General features: G+C 38.1%; 1 protein-coding gene across 3 annotated transcripts in view; it reads left to right on the top strand.

The window, feature by feature from the left end:
* Positions 1–1013: 1013 nt before the first annotated feature.
* The window catches only part of UPF2 (UPF2 regulator of nonsense mediated mRNA decay), a 71395-nt gene continuing 54221 nt past the window's right edge, over positions 1014–18187 (top strand). For 2 of the 3 annotated variants that reach the window (XM_062580716.1, XM_062580734.1), the window contains exons 1-6: positions 1014–1247; positions 6716–7095; positions 8173–8952; positions 14481–14641; positions 15659–15856; positions 17846–17995. In XM_062580716.1, coding sequence (XP_062436700.1) covers positions 6734–7095; positions 8173–8952; positions 14481–14641; positions 15659–15856; positions 17846–17995 — 1651 coding nt within the window. In that variant the 5' untranslated portion in view covers positions 1014–1247; positions 6716–6733. Of the gene's footprint in view, positions 1248–1349; positions 1426–6715; positions 7096–8172; positions 8953–14480; positions 14642–15658; positions 15857–17845; positions 17996–18187 lie in introns of those variants that run through there. The other variant, XM_062580726.1, reaches the window with a different exon arrangement.

The following is an 18187-nucleotide window of genomic DNA, read 5'->3' as shown; positions in this document are numbered from 1 at the left end:
AGCAACGAAGGAAGAAGGAACAAGAAAGAGATCTTTTATTTTCTGGAAAAAATCAGTCTGGTCTTGTAACAGTTGGCAGAGTACACCTAAAACTCTGCATCGTTAAACAGTAAACAGAGTATTAAATTTGGGCTGACTCTTGCCTTTGAATAAAAGGTGGCTTTAACTGCTGAATAACCTCATTATGCACATCCAGTCCTGGAACTGATGTCACGGTCAGATGTTTTTGTGCGCTCATCGTAAGTCTAAAGGGGTGTCAACACTGCTGTAACTAAGGAAAGGCAGGTATCAGAAACTTCAGTGCTTGGATTAAGAATCAGGATTGTAAATGTAAACTATACACCAGATTCACATTCTTAAATTCTGGATAGCGCAGAGTGGAATTTTTCAGCTTGGGCCAATTTTGGGCGGGATAATAGCCAGCAGCATGGCCAGACTCACAGATCATGAGCCTTTCAAGTAAATCTGGATTTTTTTGTGCAAATAAATTAACAATTGTAAATGTTTTCACATATCCGGACAGTCACACTGCTACAATAGGAGGACAGAGTGGAGGCAACGGATTTTTTTAGCCCATTCTGGTAACTCACAATAGGATAATGGAATTCAGAAATGAGGCAGTTATTTCTGTTGACTCATTTTAATATCAGGTCAGATCAGTCATGTATTTCAAAGCTTTGATATGTGTTTATTTTTTGCTTATGGTTCTCCTGCCTTAAGTAATCATCCTGGGAGCAACTGGATTCAAGAGGACACGGAACAAAATTATTATTTATGTTAGTATTTAACATATGGGTCAGCTTGAAATTTGTGTTCGATTAACACGCAGCTTTGAAGGAGATTTGGCACTTCAAGTACTCCAAGTTCCCTCTCGTCCCGGGGGGAAACGACGCCACCACGTGGCAGGGAGGCCCCGGCCCGTCACGCCAACGCCGCCTGCGAAATCCCTGACGTGACGGCGGCCGTGACGCAACACGCCGCCTGCCGCACCGCCAAAGGCGACGTCACGGCGGTGACGTCAGGCGGCGGCGTCGCCGCCAAGGAAGCGCCATAACGGGCCGGCGGGCTCCGCCGCGCTGCCTCCTTCCCTCCCTCGGCTACTTCCGCCTCCGCAGCCGCGGTAGCGCGAGCGGGGCTGCCCGCCGCCCGCCTGAAGGACCCTGCCGGGGCTGCCCGCCGCGCTGCCCGCCGCCGGCCGCCGGAAACCGCCGCTCGCCGAGCGGGCTGTAGCGGCGGCGGCGGCGCAGGTAGGCGGCGAGGCGCTCGCTCGCGGCCCCGGGCGGCGCGGCGCGGCGCGGCGAGTCAGGCAGCGCGGCGGGCGGCGAGAGGAGCGCGGGGTCCTCGCGCGCTCGGGGGGGCGGTGGCGGCGGGCGGAGGAGTCGGCGCTCGCCGGGGAGGCCGCGCCGATGGTCGCCCCGGGCGGAGGTAGCGGCCGGGGGAGCCCAGCGGCCCCGGGGAGCGGGGGAGGGCAGCGGCGTCGCGGGGGCGGCGGGGCGGGCTTCCGCGCGCGGAGGAGGCCGGGCCCGCGCAGGTGGCTCCGTGGCCGAGGGGCGCCCCAGGGGCGCGGGCTGCCGAGCGCCGCGTTGCCCCGCCTGGGCTTGGCGCCGTGCGCCCGGGCCTGCGCTGCCCGGTGAGAGGGCTCCGCTTGCGCCTCTGGCAGCGGAGCGTTTTCCCCCGGGCGCGCGGAATCGAAAGCAAAACTGCGCCGCCCGTTAGCCCGGCCTGCTGCCCTGCCCGTGTGCGGGGGGCTGCTCTTCCTGCGCTACCGTTTTCTCTCTTACCCTGCCGCCCACCTTCCAGAAGCTTACGGCTAGGTTTGAGTTGATTTTCTTCTCGCTGACCGTGATAGCTTTCTTTAATTCTTTGTCTTTAGAAGAAACCTCAATTGCATTTACATTCTGGAAACTTTTAACATGCTGAAAAAAACTCTGAAGTTTAACAGATTTCATCACCATTAGAAAGTGCATCACCAGAAACTTGAAAGTGGAACCTTCTGCATACATTCTTTTTCTCTAACCTGTTTTGTAATAGAGTAGCTGCATGAGGGAATACTTTGTGATTAAATTAACTTCTAATAGTAGAACAAAAATAATGAGGAAGCGCTTAGTAAAGCGGACGCTTTTTCTGTGTGTCTAATATTTGTGCAATGATATTTCTCCTCTTATGCTTGTGCTTGTAAGCGTTGAGATTTCAATTCATGGAATTCCAGTCCCTGTGTGATAAACTGTTTTTATTCATGTGAGAGAACTAAGCAACTTGGGACAAGGCAGTGGTGTTGTTTACACTTTTGTTCTGTATGGTGGTTACATTAACGATGCTATTCTCGTACCTTGTACAAACCTTTGGATGCCTTGAGAATAAGCCCATACATCAATGTTTTCTGTTAAATGTTTTCTGTTAAATGTTGTTTAATCCCGTCGATTTTTTTTCACAGAGTGAGATTGGTGTGAAAACCTAAATAGAAATTAAAAAGCAATGAATCTTAATTAAGCCTGTGTTCAAGTAGGAAAAAATAACGTAAATAGTTTTCACTAGAAAAAATAGCCTCTGTAGGTGATGATCTAAGATGTTACAGGTTCAGAATTTATAAATGTCACTTTATATATCAATGGGAAAGGGTCCAAGAGCACACTGAATTTGTCTTCTGTCATCTCTGATCTAATTTTGAGTTGTGAAACACAAGTTTTCTGATCTGTTGACTTCCGAAGTTCATTTGACCTTTCTTTTCACCAGCACACTCACATAAGCATTAGATACTAAAGAGAAGTTCCTTTCTTATAATGATTCCTTACCATTACCTTAATTTGGACCTAACTGTATATCTTCTACCTTCTTTTTTAATAAGTTTCCTGTGAAAATGAGACTTCAGCGAGTCTGCTGTCTGTCCGTTTCTTTTTTTTTTTTTCTCTGAGTTTTGTAACTTGAACCATTTGACCGGTTTCAGCTGGATTAGACAGCTAAAAGCTTCACTAGTGTAACCTTTCTACAGACCTTGTGATAATCGATGGCTGAGAAGAAGAAAAATACTTAACATCTGCACAGAGGGAGAGGCTGCCGCGTGAATTCAATGAACAATTCTGTTCTGTCTGAGTTGTTAGTTGGCACTCGTGCACTGATCAGTGAATCAGTGTGTGTGCGGCTTGGAGACAGCCACCACGCTAGCTGCTTCCTGCAATCAGTAGTTGGTAGATACAAAGAGAGCTGGCAGAACAGTGGGAAGGTTTGGGGAGATAAGGAGCTGCGCAGAGTAATGTAATGCATATTTGTTCTGTGATATATGGCAAAAATCCATTAGAAAGTGGGTTTCTTTAGCACTAGTGTTCGTGGCAGGGAGGGGGAGATAATACTGCTTTGAGATCAAAATCACAATGTGCTAGATTATGTTCCATTCCCTTTCTTCATCCTATTTTTCCCTCTCTTGCTTTTATACAAGCAAGTATCAGGCATCACTTATAAAAGCTCAGAATTCTGTTTTAAAGGGATGAGAGGATGAGTACTGCTTTTAGTAAGTGACCATGATACTAAAGATTACATATGTAGCTTTTTCTCTCCAAACTATAATCAAGTTACTCCATGAACAACAGGTGGTGAACAAAGATAAAAGCCAGAGTATTGGAACTGTAGTGTATTTTTCCAGCATTTCTTTAGTCAAACAATCGTTTTCCAGTGTTTTCCTTTTAAACTTAGCTAGAAGTTTATCTTTCAGAATCTAACCCATTTTTTAAATTAACACGTTGATCTGTTTTTGTGTTTAATAGGCTTCCTGGTGAACATAAACATTTAATTTAATGAAGCTATCTTAGAGAGTCCCATGCAGTGGTCTCAGGAATGTAATCACTAACACAATATTAAAGCAGTCTTTGAATGCTAAAACTTTCAACCCTTTATTTAAATAGAATGAGAGAGGTAATTTAGCTACTTTGAACTGATACAACTTTCCATATGTGTTCATAGTGAGAAACGATTAGTGACAAAAGATTAATGAACTTTTACTTCTGAATCTGAAACAAAATATTTAGAGGGTTTGCATCTTTTAGAGGAGTCTTTGTGGACCAGGCTCTATTTAACTGACTTACAGAGATGGAAAGTCAGTTCTGAACTTTAATATGGAAGGATTTGAGAAGCTACTTGTTTATTTCTTTTCTTTGTAAGAAATATTGATTAAAAATCTAGTCTGCATCATGTTAAATCATTTATGATGAAATCAGAGTAGTTCTGAGATGATGAACTGAGAAACCTTTTCATTATAGACAAGTAATAAGGAGCCAAATTTGTTAATATTTGTGTAAGCTATGCTGATTTAAGTGGTTTCAGTTGCATAAAGTGGTGTAAGAAATATCTCTTAATTGGTACTGTTGCTAATTGGTATTACAGAGGCCAAGTCCTGAATAGATTTTTCCATTGATAAGGCTTCACTACTTTTATTTGAAGGAAAACTTACACTTTTACCGTATCTGAATATTCCGTTCTGTGATTTTTTTATAAATGAATTTTTCTTCAGATGATATGGACAAATATATAAAAGTAATGCAGTTTTCCATACGGGATAGTCACTCTGTGATGATATTATTGAAGAATCTGGCATGTTATTTTGGGGATTAGGGGAGGGAATGAGAAATATTTACTTAGAAACTTTCTTTAATGTGATGTCATATTTATACATTGTGTGTGTGTATATATATGTATGTATGTGCTTAAAGCATATAAATATGTGAAGCTGATAACATAAATATTAGCAGAACTGGGACCTTTAGTCTGTCAATACACAAGCATTTTACTGCAAGTCTTGCAGTACTCCAGCATCCAAAAGTGTCCTGGTGTTTAATGTATCAGCAGTTTAAGGCAATCAGTGTGAAGAACGAGTACAGCAACTGGAGCTTATAGTGGATACAGGCTCCCCCCATGCCCCCAAGGGAAGAACTGAGACTGCCTGAAGTGAGGCCTGGATGGCTCCGTTGTCCGTTTCAGTCCTGTCTGGCCTGCACATGAGTCAGCAGAGTGATTAAGGTGGCCAACTACATTCTGAAGTCTTATTTGTGAGAGTTATCCAGCAAGTTGTGGGAAGTGATTCTTCCCTTCCTTTAGGTACTTACAAGTTTGCATCTGGACACTATGTGCGGTGTTGTGGGCTCTCTGATGGAAGAAAGATGTTGATGCAGTGGAGCAAGTCTGGTGGAGAAACACCAAGACAATTGGAGACGGAACCACAGGATGCCTGAATAGAGACTGAAAGGACTGAATTTCTTCATCTATAGGAGGAGAAGGGGAGGTCTTACTGCTGTCTACCACTGTCTAAAAGAGGGAGCCAGGTTCTACTCAAAGCTGCACAGGGATAGGACAAGAAGCAAAAGGCACGAACTGGAACTTGTCATATTCCAGTGTGATACTAAGAAAACCTTTCTCATCATGTACGTGCTCAAATGTTGGAGTGAGGGCCCAGAGAGGCCGTGGGATCTCCATCCTTGGAGATATTCAGAATTTAACAGTACACGACTGAGTAACCTGATCTAATTGGACTTCCTTTGAGCAGTGGATTGAATTAGGTGATTCTGAGAGGTCCTTTCCGACCTAAATTATTCCCTGTTTTTATCCTTTCTTATTCAAGTATATATTGAGTTTTAGATCCCATGCCAAATGCAACCACAGAGTAGAGGGCTAGAAATCCCAAAGGTGATAAAAGCTTCTACAAGTCTTTTGGAGGAGGGAAAATTGATTGAGTAGAAGGGTGACAATTGGTGCCTTTGATAACTTTTTGTTATTGTAACCTTTCCATTATTGTTTCCATTTGTTCTGCTGGCAGGGAGGTTTGTGTGTACATCTTAGCACAGCGCTGTGCTGGTACTTGTGTTAGGGGGAAGAATGCTTGAGATGATTCAGGAAATTTTGGGAAGGGTAAGGAAAGAGAGAGGAATAAAGAGATACTTTTCACGCTGAGGGCAGTCAAGCATTGGAACTGGGTGTCCAAAAAGGTGGTGCAGTCTCCTTCCTTGAAGATTTTCAAGACTGGGCTGATAAAAATCCAGTCCTGACTGGACTCCTCATCTCACCTCAGAGCTGATCCTGCCTTAAGCGGGAGATTGGACCCTTTGAAGTACCTTCTAACCTGAGTTACCATATGATCCTAAACAGAAGTGTCCAAAGGTGGAATATTCTTGGGAGGTGTGTAGAAAGGTCTGAGGTATGCAGAGTAACAGGGAACATAAATCGTGGAGAACAAAGTTTTGTTAGATTTTGATGAAACAGTTTTTTAAATCGGTCTGGGGTTTTGTTTTGTTTTTGAAATGGACTTCTAATTATGTTCCAGTATTTTGTATTCCTAGAGCTGTATAAACTTCAAATACTTTACTTTGCAATTCATGTATAAGACAACTTTACAGTGTATTCAGATAATCATTGTAATAATTTAGATTTGGAAACCGTGATTCTTGCACTCTCCCTCTTATCTTGAATACTTTCTCTCTTTACCTTGAGCTATGTATTATAACTTGGAAACACTAACAAGATAATTGATCTTTACCTAACATTAGGTTTATTCCTTAGTTTCAGGTTACTTAATACCTGGATTTTTTTTTTTTTTTTTTTTTTTTGATGAGTGAAGTATACGTGAATTATTTTATTCAGTTAAGAACTAAGTGAGTATGGGTGGGCTATGAAAGTGAATTTATTAATACATTAAGAGCAAGCTAAACATACTTGTTTTGCTTTGATTCTGCAGACTTGCCTGGGTAACGCAATGCCAGCTGAGCGAAAAAAGTCAGCCAGTATGGAAGAAAAAGAATCTTCTCTAAATAATAAAGAAAAAGAGTTTAGTGAAAGGCGACCAGTGAGCAGTAGGGAAAAGCCAAAAGACGACCTCAAGGTTGGAATGAAGAGAGAGACTTTAAAGGTTCCTGAAGATAAAAAGAAAAAACTAGAAGAGGAAAAAAGGAAAAAAGAAGACAAGGAGCGGAAGAAAAAAGAAGAGGATAAAGTAAAGGCTGAAGAAGAGCAAAAGAAGAAAGAAGAAGAAGAAAAAAAGAAACTTGAAGAGGAGGAGAAAAAGAAGCAAGAGGAGGAAGTTAAACGTCAACAAGAGGAAGCAGCTGCTCAACTCAAGTAAGCCATTTTTAATGGTTTAATTGTCAAATGTGGGCTATGTTTATAGAATAACTGTTTGAGTTATTTATGAGTTGTGCCTAGTATTATAAATTTTACATGATTATCTAAGCACACGTGGTGACTACTGCATAGTTTTGAGTTGTTAACCTCTGTTACTTGGGTCTACTCTGTGTTTTTTGTTGGTGTTCTTGTGATGGCTGTGTAATGCACAAATATAATTCAATAAAGAAACACAGTTTATTTTGAAGTGGAGAAGTGTTAAGTGCCCTTAAAATAGGAATGCAGGGTCAAAAAGGCCTAGAGGCTGGCAAACCAACTGTGAGTGAGTGCTGTAATTTCTTTTAAGCAGTCTTATACAGTTGATATCTGGATGAGATGCAAAGAATGTAGTCTGGAAGTTCAGTGTATGATCTTATCATGCTGAGAAGTACTGCTTTGGTATCAAAAAACTGCAGTGTTGGAAAGTATCATCTTCTGAACAGTAAAGCCAAGATTCTCGTCATTCTTGCGTGTGAAATTGAAATAACATCACTTTCTAAGAGTGAGGGTAATGTTATAGTGAAAATATAGGTGGGACAGTTGTATTTTGTCTTTTTAAAAATTTCTGTGCAATTTCAGTGATATGGGGGAGGGGGGCTTTTTTTTTCCATTATGTTTCTTAACTCCATAATACAGTAACCTGTTTAAAAAGTGTCTCAGTTTGGAGTAAAGGGAGTTCTATGTTTAGATTTTGTAAGTGTATTGGAATTAAAATGTTCTGCATAAAAAATACTTGAAATTCTGTTTTGTAGCAAGTGGGACTTGCCTTTTGCAGCAAAAATTAAGATAGATGGTTTCTTGAAACAGATGTTTTAGTTTGTTAGGATTAACGTATTAAATATAGGAGTACTAGAGTATTTTAGAGTATTGGAGAAAATTTGTGTTTAGAACTACTGTGTTTAGAGCTACTGGGTTTCAAAGTCTCTTTTTCTTCTTTTTGCTGTTAACCTGAAAGCTGTTAACCTGAAAATCAAGTTCTGTAATGAGATTAGTAATACTAACTTTTTTTTAATTTTTATTTTATTTTATTTTTAGAGAAAAAGAGGAAGCACATCAGCTACATCAAGAGGCTTGGGAACGCCATCAAGCAAGAAAAGAACTTCGTAGCAAAAACCAGAATGCACCAGACAATCGCCCTGAGGAAAACTTCTTTAGCAGACTGGACTCCAGTCTGAAGAAGAACACAGCTTTTGTTAAGAAGCTAAAAACGATCACAGAGCAACAGAGGGACTCCTTGTCCCATGATTTTAATAGTCTAAATTTAAGCAAATACATTGCAGAAGCAGTAGCTTCTATTGTGGAAGCTAAACTGAAAATATCAGATGTGAACTGTGCTGTGCACTTGTGTTCCCTCTTTCACCAGCGCTATGCTGATTTTGCTCCTTCGTTACTTCAGGCTTGGAAAAAACATTTTGAAGCAAGGAAAGAGGAGAAGACTCCCAACATTACTAAGTTAAGAACTGATTTGCGTTTCATTGCAGAATTGACAATAGTTGGGATCTTCACTGACAAGGAAGGTCTGTCTTTAATCTATGAGCAGCTTAAAAATATTATTAACGCTGATCGAGAATCCCACACTCACGTTTCTGTGGTTATCAGCTTTTGTCGGCACTGTGGAGATGATATTGCTGGTTTGGTACCAAGGAAAGTAAAAACTGCTGCAGAGAAGTTTAACTTGAGCTTTCCTCCTAGTGAGATAATTAGCCCAGAGAAACAACAGCCCTTCCAGAATTTATTGAAGGAATACTTTACGTCTTTGACCAAACACCTGAAAAGGGACCACAGGGAGCTACAAAATATTGAAAGACAAAACAGGTGACACTTAAATGTTGCTTTTAATTTATGGAGAAAAAATTAGTTTAATTATGAAATGCCTAGATTTTTTTCAGTATTTGTCACTAGGCAAAAGTCTGTGTCAGTGGTGCATAGAAGAAAAGCCTGTTCTGCAATGTATCTTAGGAAAAAAAAAACCTTTCTAAATAAGACTTTAAATATGCAAAAAAAAAAAAAAAAAAAAAAGTCTCTCCACCAGATGCCTTTTAAAGGAGGCCAGGGGATTGAAGAAAAAAAAAAAAAAAAAAAAAAAAAAGACCTTGAACTTTAATTCTCAGCTTGAAAGTAATAATGCTTCTTTCTCAGCTGGTTTTGTCCTTTTCCAGTTGACACAATCTGATTTTTTTTTTTCCTCCTCTCCACCCACATATATCTTACAGAGCATATGCCACAATGGCTTTGGTTTGCTTGCTTTTTTAGTGTACTAGTGTTGTTAACAGTACTGAGTACAGAGGAAAAATTTGGTTAAAGAATACCCTTACACTTTAATACGGGCGTATTTGATATATTAAAAACTGGGAGTATAGACAATTTGATACACATTCCCTTAAATGTCTATAGGAAGTATTGGTATTAAAGGATGTGAGTGCACACACACAGTTAAAATCAGAATGATTTAATTTCCACTCTGACCATATTGTTTAATAATCACTTGCTTTTCTTTGAAGTATCGTGAATTGTCATTATTGGAGCCAGTCTAAAGCCAACTCCTGGTCTTACGATTTGGTAATCCTTTTGGGAAAATTCCAAACAGAAGCGAACACACTACTGCGTAGACAGGTCTCATCCAAAATACAGAGCGCAAACAGCAGTCCAGGGCCAGACATATGCTTGGAGTATGCTAAAATCTGGTGTTCCCAAACCAAGAATTTAAACATTTAGGTCCACTATGATGGTAGGTATTTTGCTACAGTCCTGATCTGGTCTGTTTGTTACGTGTTGCATTTCGCAGGATTGTATACTGACTTTTGAACTGGCATTATTTCTCCCAGTACCTGTTCCTTTAAAGGGCATTGACTTATTGCCATTTTTTAATTTAATGAATATAAACTTTTATACTTTCACAGTTCTCTTAGGTTCTGGGCATAAATGTGATACAATTTCAAATCAGGACCATGATACAGCAGAAAATACTGGGTTAACTGAATTTATTTCCATACAATTGACCCCCAGTGCACCACTTAGCATTCACTTGTGAATATCTGTTTAAATAGTTTTCTTTTCTGTGCTGAAATTCCCACTAATAATCTGGTTCACTGGTGTGCTTTTCTACTAGTCACTTTTGAATGGTTATGAAAATATTTGTTTTATAAAAAATTCTGGAAAATTCATGTGCTTATATTTATAGTTTTTAAAAATCTGACTAATGTTGCAGTGAGTGAATGTTGTAAATTCTGTATGGTAGGAAATTAAGTGAAAACAATCCTAAGGGATGTGAAAACATCAAGAGAAGAAACTTAAGGATTTTTAGGATAGGGAAGTGTACTTTTCATTGATCTACTCTAAGCAGGAGATTAGACTCAAGACCTCCTTAGGTTCCCTTCTGATCTGAACTATCCTATGAATTCAGGTGCAGAGCTTTGTTTTGAGAAGAAACGTGAAGAATTATTTATCACGGGATGAAGATAAAATTATTTTTTTATATCAACTATTAAATATTTGTTTGATCTCCTTAAAAGTTGAAGAATAGTTTTTGTTTAAGAAACAAGACAACAAAAATGTTACTACTTGATTTTATTTGGTTTCAGTATATCTGTAACAAAGATATAGTAGGCAGCTGCATGCTGTGGATGTACCAGGCATGAAGTCAGAGGCAGAAATTTGGCTAGTGAATACCACAGACTTTCCTAAACTGAAAAGTGATTGTAAAAATAGTAGTAATTCTGTTGAAGAGACCTGTCCTCTGTATTCAAAACCTGATCTACTTCACTGCTTCTGTTCCTACTAGTATTCCTGAAACAATGAACAGAAAAAGGAGTGAGCTGCTCCCCCTTGTGCATCAACAGAATCATTTGTTCAGGTTATGATGTTTTGTCAGATAAACACCTCTTGAATTCATCTGTGTTAGGAGAGTTAGGAGAGTTACCACCACTGTGAAATGATTCAAGCTGTATGGACTGCTTGAATTAATTGTTAATTAATATGTTAATGAGAGCTCAAGTACTGTGTTACCTGCTGAATTGTTTGGTTAAATTTTAAAAGCATTATTACACACAAAGATTTCTGCAAGCAGTTCATTAGGGAAACTGTCCCGAGTTGCACCTTGACAGCAGAACCTGACATTTGGCTGGTTACACAGCTAAGGACACAGCAAAATCTCTGCAGACCATATTATTAGAAAGAAACAATTTGATTCTGAGATTCCAGGGTGGATTTTCAAAAGTGATTGTTAGATATGGAAGAAATTCATCTAAATTAACTTGCTTTGTGACATTTTGTAAAACTTTAAGGAGACATGAACTAGAGATTAAGTACCTTAAACTGTACTGTTAATTGTATGCAGAGATTTATTGTGCTTTTTAAAGTTTGTTTGGTATGTTTTATTTTGTTTGAATTTGTTAACACTTGTCTTTTGACCAGGAAACAAAACTGCAGTTTTACTGTTACTACAGTGTGGATTTTCTTAGGGGTGTGTGTGTGTGTGTGTGTGTGTGTTTGTATGTTGAATAATAGCACACAGCCATATTTATGAGACTGCAGGTAAATATTCCAACTTAATAAAATATATACTTAATGGATAGCTGTCTCCATGGAAGGGTCATGTGTTAACACATGTGTTTCCTTGATCAACACTAAACTACTGCATTCTGGAAATTGTGAGACATCTGCAAATTAAGGTAATGAATATTATGTAGGTATGTTTTTAGAAGAGGGACAAGAAACAGAGCTTTTGCTAGTCTAGCTGCTTTTTCCCATCTAGCAAGACAGCTGTCCCAGGTTTTGGTTTCCAGCAGGTATAAGAGATTCTGTTACTTTCCCTATGAATGCGTTGCGTGCAAAGATGACTTTTGTTTTACTCTTAACTAAACGTATCTAAGACTGATATCCCTGAACTTATATAACTTAACTGTTAACATTTTTTTATATATATATGTATACCATAAAGTGTTGGATTTTTTTGAAAGCATGTGATTGATTCACAGTTATTGCTTAATAAAAGATTGATGGTTATGTGGTGATATAGCCAGTTCCAGGAATTATGGCATTCATACCTTACTTAATTCTGTTCTGATGCTTTCACCTCAGTGCAGAGTTAAGAATGCATTTGTCAGTAGTTAGAGCTGGTCAGTCCAGTGTTGCTGACATTAGTTAAGCTACTGTAAAACAAATCTGAGACTTCTTAGGCAAGCACATTCTGTCAGCTTCCCTTTGAAAAGTCCATATTTCATCTGAGCCCATTAATATCTTCTTTGGCCCTGTTGCAGTCGGCCCCCAAAGAGCTCCAAAATAGGTCAGTGGTACAGAACTGACTGTGCTGCCTCGTCCACAGACAAACCATTGAGACAGAGTGAAAACACCGCAAAGAGGAAAATGCATTTCTCAGAAGCCTGAGCTGGGAACGAAGTAGAACATCTCTAATGAGCAACCAGCTCCTATGTAGCTGACGCGAAGTCAAGGATGACGGAAATCTTTCATCAGTCTTCTGCAGCAAGCTTTGTACTAGCAGAGATTAATTTGTTCTGTTCATATGGTTCAAAGTACTGAAAGTTCTTGGCTTTCTTGTTTAAAATCTAGGATGCTTTGTATTTCTGCCTTCTCTAGGAGCTCTGTTCTGTATTGTAAGAGGCTTGTTTATGTTCTTTTTGATGCTTAATTTTAGAAGTCATGTAACATCTTACCTACACCAGAAGGAAGACATAATTTAAGTTACTAGTTAAGATCAACCCAAAAGTCTGTTGGTATGGCAACTGCTTTAGTCCAAGAGTTTTCAGGAACCTGAGGGAAAAAAGTTTTTACAGAACTTGAGTTAGAGTTAAATTAGAAAGTACAAGAGCATGCATAGAGATAAAAGCTATGTGGTACTTTAAATTTTTAAAATTTGTGTCACTAAAATAATAGGTAATTTTCAGATTATTGTCATTTCTTAAAAGACAGGGTTAAAATAGATCAGAGCAAGCAAGTACAATAGGGAGGAAAAAGGAATTCTTTGCAAATTGAAATAAAGATTTGGCTTAAGATTTGTCTTTCTGAAATGAAAGATATGTCTGTAACCTACCGACCTAGTAAATACTGCATGACTTTACTAAATGACATCAATCTAAAATGTGTTGTCTTTCACAACATATACCAGATTTAGATGGTGGTTTTTTTGGACTTTTCACGTGTGTTCCTATAGGAAATATCTGGTCTTATTGTACAGACTCTACGTGAAGTTTTTACAAAACATTGAATGTAGAACATGAAAAACCAAAGACGTTGTGTCAGTCTTCATTCAGAATCTTGGATATCACTTGAAAGTCAGTAATACTAGCAATGTATAATGACACTGGTTTCTTTAACTCAAAATAAGGAACTGTTTTAAAAAGTTACAGAAATCTTTGTGATCTGAAAATAGCATGCTTCTTGGTAAGAAACTAAATTTAAAGTGTGGTTGTTGCACTCAACTTTGGGAGAACGCACACCTAGAAAAAGATAGAAAAATACTTTAAAAAAAAAAATACTTGCATGTAATGCTTACCTTCTTAAAAGCATTACTTATTATATACTTTAAAACTGCACTGCCTACTCTTTAAAAACAAGTGAGCAATCATTCATAAGTTGTTGGACCCTAATTGTTGTTAAATCGGTAAGAAAATAGTCGTACTCTTCTGCATGTAATTTGGAGCTGGCTTCAGTGTGTGTAATGCACTTCTAAGCAGTGTTTTTCAAACGAAAGTTACTTTTGAAAACATTTCAATTTTAAAAACATTTGAAACCTTACTGTTTAAAACTACTGTGGGGCAGTATCGTGAAATCAAAGTGCGCATGAAAAGTTACTATAACTTCTCTAAACATCAACTGATAGCCTGGAAATAATTTGTTGAGGAAAAATGAGTGGGTTCATCTAATGTGCAATTCTTCTGAGCCTCTTGGTGGTGATTGCGCAATTACTCACTTCAGCAGTGTGAAAACATACTGTTATGGGTGTAAAGCAACTCTTACCCACCTTTCCTGCTAGTTGAATGTTTTCCTTTACTCCAAGAGCCATCTTTTTATAGTGCAGACAATCATTTTTAAGAAATGAAGAGGTTTTTCTTATCAGATAATCATTGTCTTTAGACATAAAAGAGCTTCTGTTACTGTACTACCCTTAATTATATTAAAATTGGCAATGTAGAACACTTGGAAAAAATAGCATTGCCCAAATTTATGCTGTTACCATCGCAGTCTAAACTAGAATGCATGTAATTCCCTCAGAGAGGGAAAACTGGCTTTGCTCAGTGGAGAAATTGGTAGTAGTTGATTATAGCTCAAATATCTATAATGAAAAGGGTTGTCTAACTGCAGCTTTTAAAATTTGATCCTTGTAGGCGCATTCTTCACTCCAAAGGAGAGCTGAGCGAAGATCGGCACAAGCAATATGAGGAATTTGCAATGTCCTATCAGAAGCTGTTGGCAAATTCTCAATCTCTGGCTGATCTTTTGGATGAAAATATGCCTGACCTTCCCCAAGACAAACCAACACCTGAGGGTAGGCCATCTTCTAAAGCAAGTAAACAGGGCTCTGGGTTTTCCTTGGGCTTGGTGGAGAAGCTAACCAAAGCTCTGTCACTGATGTATTCTTCCCACTGATTTCTTCCAGTTAGGGTTTTTTTCCCCTTAAAGATATTAAAGAATAAGAAAGTGTTCTCTAGTAAAATAATTACACCTAATTTGTTAACTATATTGTATATGCTGTGCGGTTACAATAACTTTAATATTTCTTTAACTCCAGGTGATACAGGAATAAATGGAAAATAAATACTTTTCGACTTACATTCTATTAAATGATGGAAAGAATTTTCTTTAATACTTAAAAAAAACCTACTACATGCTAAAGTTTTATAATCTGCTATTGTTCAAAGAGTTAATTTGAAGTATAGTTTGGGTCATGATGTTGTGAGTGGGAGCATGTTGTGTCAAATAAGCCACTAGATGGCTCTCTGACACCCCTGCCTCCTAGGAGAGGCACAACATTTAATTGCAAAGTGAATGAATTTTAAGTTTTAGATTTTCAGAGACGTTATTGAAATCTTTAGTGTACCTTCTGTCCAGAGTGATACTGATTTTAAAAAGCTTTATTTCTCGAATGCCCCAACTTTAAAATATTGCACTTCTTAAATTCCTCTGTTCTTAAACTATAATGGGATGCAGTTCATGCTCAAACTGATTTATTTTTTGTACGAATGTAGATGAAGGCTGTTACAACTTTCTGTTCTGATAACACAATGTATTTGTTAATTTTACTTATTTCAGCTTTCATTCTGATACTGTCTTTTTCTGTCAGCATCAAATTTACAATTTTAAGATAGCTTGTTGACACATACAATATTACAATCAGATTATTAAAAAGACATTAAGTTATATGTCACAATAATCAAGTGGGCACAAAGGTAGTAATAAACAGGTTAACATGGCTTTGTTTTGTTTTGATTTTAATGCTATTTTCCTTTCTAAGGTGTGAAATTTGTAGAAATGACTTCCTAACTGTTCCACTGTTTTTTTGCAGAGCATGGGCCTGGTATTGACATTTTCACACCGGGCAAGCCTGGAGAATATGACCTGGAGGGAGGTATCTGGGAAGATGAAGATGCTAGAAATTTCTATGAGAATCTCATTGACTTAAAGGCTTTTGTGCCAGCAATTTTGTTTAAGGATAATGAAAAATGTTCACAGAACAAGGATTCTGGCAAAGATGAGTCAAGAGGTAAAATGATTAGGTGCATGGGTATTCTTTTTGAGTCTTTAATGATTTAACAGATGTGTAAATTTGATGGAAATAATGCATCTTTAATGAAATAACTTGTAGTGGTCAGAACAGTACACTAAGTTGGGTGAATCTTAGTGAGGAAACTGGAATAGAGATTATCTGAGTACAGTATTTAGGAAAAAAAACATAAGTGCAATTTACTGCTAATAATAATTTAACTTTCAAATAATCAGTCATTAGCGAATATGAGTAAATGTTAACTTTTCTGTGAGGAACTCCAAGGTTTAGTCTTTGAAAGATGTTAAGTGTTTGTTTTGTTCTTCTACTAAATTGTTAATGTTGAGTAACTGTGCCAGTAAAAAAATTATAGTAGATGAAAAGGCCTGGATAGTTCAATACAACCTTGTAACTAGCCTGTCGATGCCTGATTGTGAACATAATAAGATAAAAAGGATAATTGCCACACCGAGTCAAAGCAAAAAGTAGAAGATGCACGTTTGGAGAAAATCACTATTTTGGCGTTTAGGTAATAAGCAAAGACATGGGCTACATACTTTTCTGATAAAGTCATACTGATCAGGAATATAACGTGAACTTTCTAGCTTTCAGCCTTCTTTCAGATTTGTAAGTTCTGTTTTTTCCTTGTGAGGATTATTAGGCTTTGGAGCAGGTTGCCCAGACAGATTGTGGAATCTGTCCTTGGAGATTTTCAAGACCAAAAAGGGAAGATCCCTGAGCAACCTGGTCTGAACTAAGTCCTGACCTACTTTGAGAAGAAAGTTGGACTAGAGATTTCCCAAAGTCCTTTCCAAGCTAAATAGTTCTGTGATTCTAAACACGTTGCCTGTCTTGTGAATCCATGCTTTCCATATAAAGTGCATGCTGTTTAGAAATTCCATTATATTTTTCTTGGAAAAACTTCAGTATTTTAGTAAATTTTTTTAGGTTCTTTTTGTTTTGTTTTGTTTCAGTGAAGCGTTTATTAACCTGCAAATGAAGCATAAAAAATAGAGATTTTTTTCATAGATTTTATTCTTTTGGAAAAAAGCTCTATGTTGGATTGCTGTTGTGCAAGAAAATATTTTCTTGGACAACAAGAAAGTATTTTTTGACCTCTCTGAATCCTCATTTAGAGGTTCATGCATTTTCAAGGAAAAACATAAGATTTCTGTTTATGTTATGCATAATGCATGTCATGTAATTTACAGTATCTGATTGTTTTGAGGGGAATGAAAAGGGGATGCTTGGAACTTAATTTCATAATGTTTCCAAATTCATCATTTTGTGAAGAAGAGTTTTGGTTTTAGTTTTGGTCTGTGTAATTTCTCTTTGCCTTGCTATGTCAGTTCTGTTACTGGCTGGGCTTTAAAGAATATACAGTGTGCATCTTGAATTAGAATTTGTGTCTTTGAATCCTTGGCTCTCTTTGAATAATGTTTGTCTGTGAATTAATTCACTGAGGTTTTGGAGGATACTATTTTTGGATTTATTCCTCACCTTGGGAGGGAATCCCTATACACTCCTCCACATTTGTCCATGATACCCAGTATGCAAGACTGTTTTGCTTGCTGTTTCCATGTGATTACCTGGTAATCCTGTTCAAACACAGCGACCACTTAGATTGCTGTATTTCTAAATGTCCTGTCCTATTTGAATGTGAGCACATGATCTTATGAAGAAGTAGCAAGTGTACTTCAGAACAAACCAAAATGCTGAAAAACGTTGGTAATCCTTAAGAGTCATTCACAGGAAGTAGTAAATGGTGGAATATTTCTGAGATACAGGTAAATTCCTCATGTCGACAGATGTCAAAGAATTGAGACCTAACAAATGAGATGGTATAGTCTGAAGCAGAAGACCCAGTTTTGTTAAAGGAAATGCAGTGAAGAAGGTGGCACTAGAGAGATGTAGTTTTAGTAATATGAGTTGTCTTGTATTCCAGTCAAGACTGTGTATTTTGTAATTTGATGTTTCTACTTTAACTAGATTCAAAAGATGCCAAAGATAATAAGGAAGCAGCCGGGACTGAAGATCTGGAGCTGGAGCTGGAGAACTTGGATATTAATGATGATCCCCTGGAGTTAGACTGTGGAGATGAGGCAGAAGATCTTACAAAAAAGCTTCTTGATGAACAAGGTAAAAAGAGATCTTTTAGGAATCCTTTGTTGCTTTCTGACTGTTTATTGGACCTAATGTTAGTCACTAGATAAATATTTTAGGGAGATTTTTTTAGAATGTTAGGAGTGTTTTATGTTTTTTGATTTTTGTTTTTAAACTTCAGCAGCTAGAAACTGTTTAGAATGAGTTCTGCTTCTTGCTTCAAATTAA

The sequence above is a fragment of the Rhea pennata genome, chromosome 1 (genome assembly GCF_028389875.1).
Source record: "Rhea pennata isolate bPtePen1 chromosome 1, bPtePen1.pri, whole genome shotgun sequence".
NCBI lineage: Eukaryota > Metazoa > Chordata > Aves > Rheiformes > Rheidae > Rhea > Rhea pennata.
This window is presented reverse-complemented; position numbering and strand designations above follow the sequence as displayed.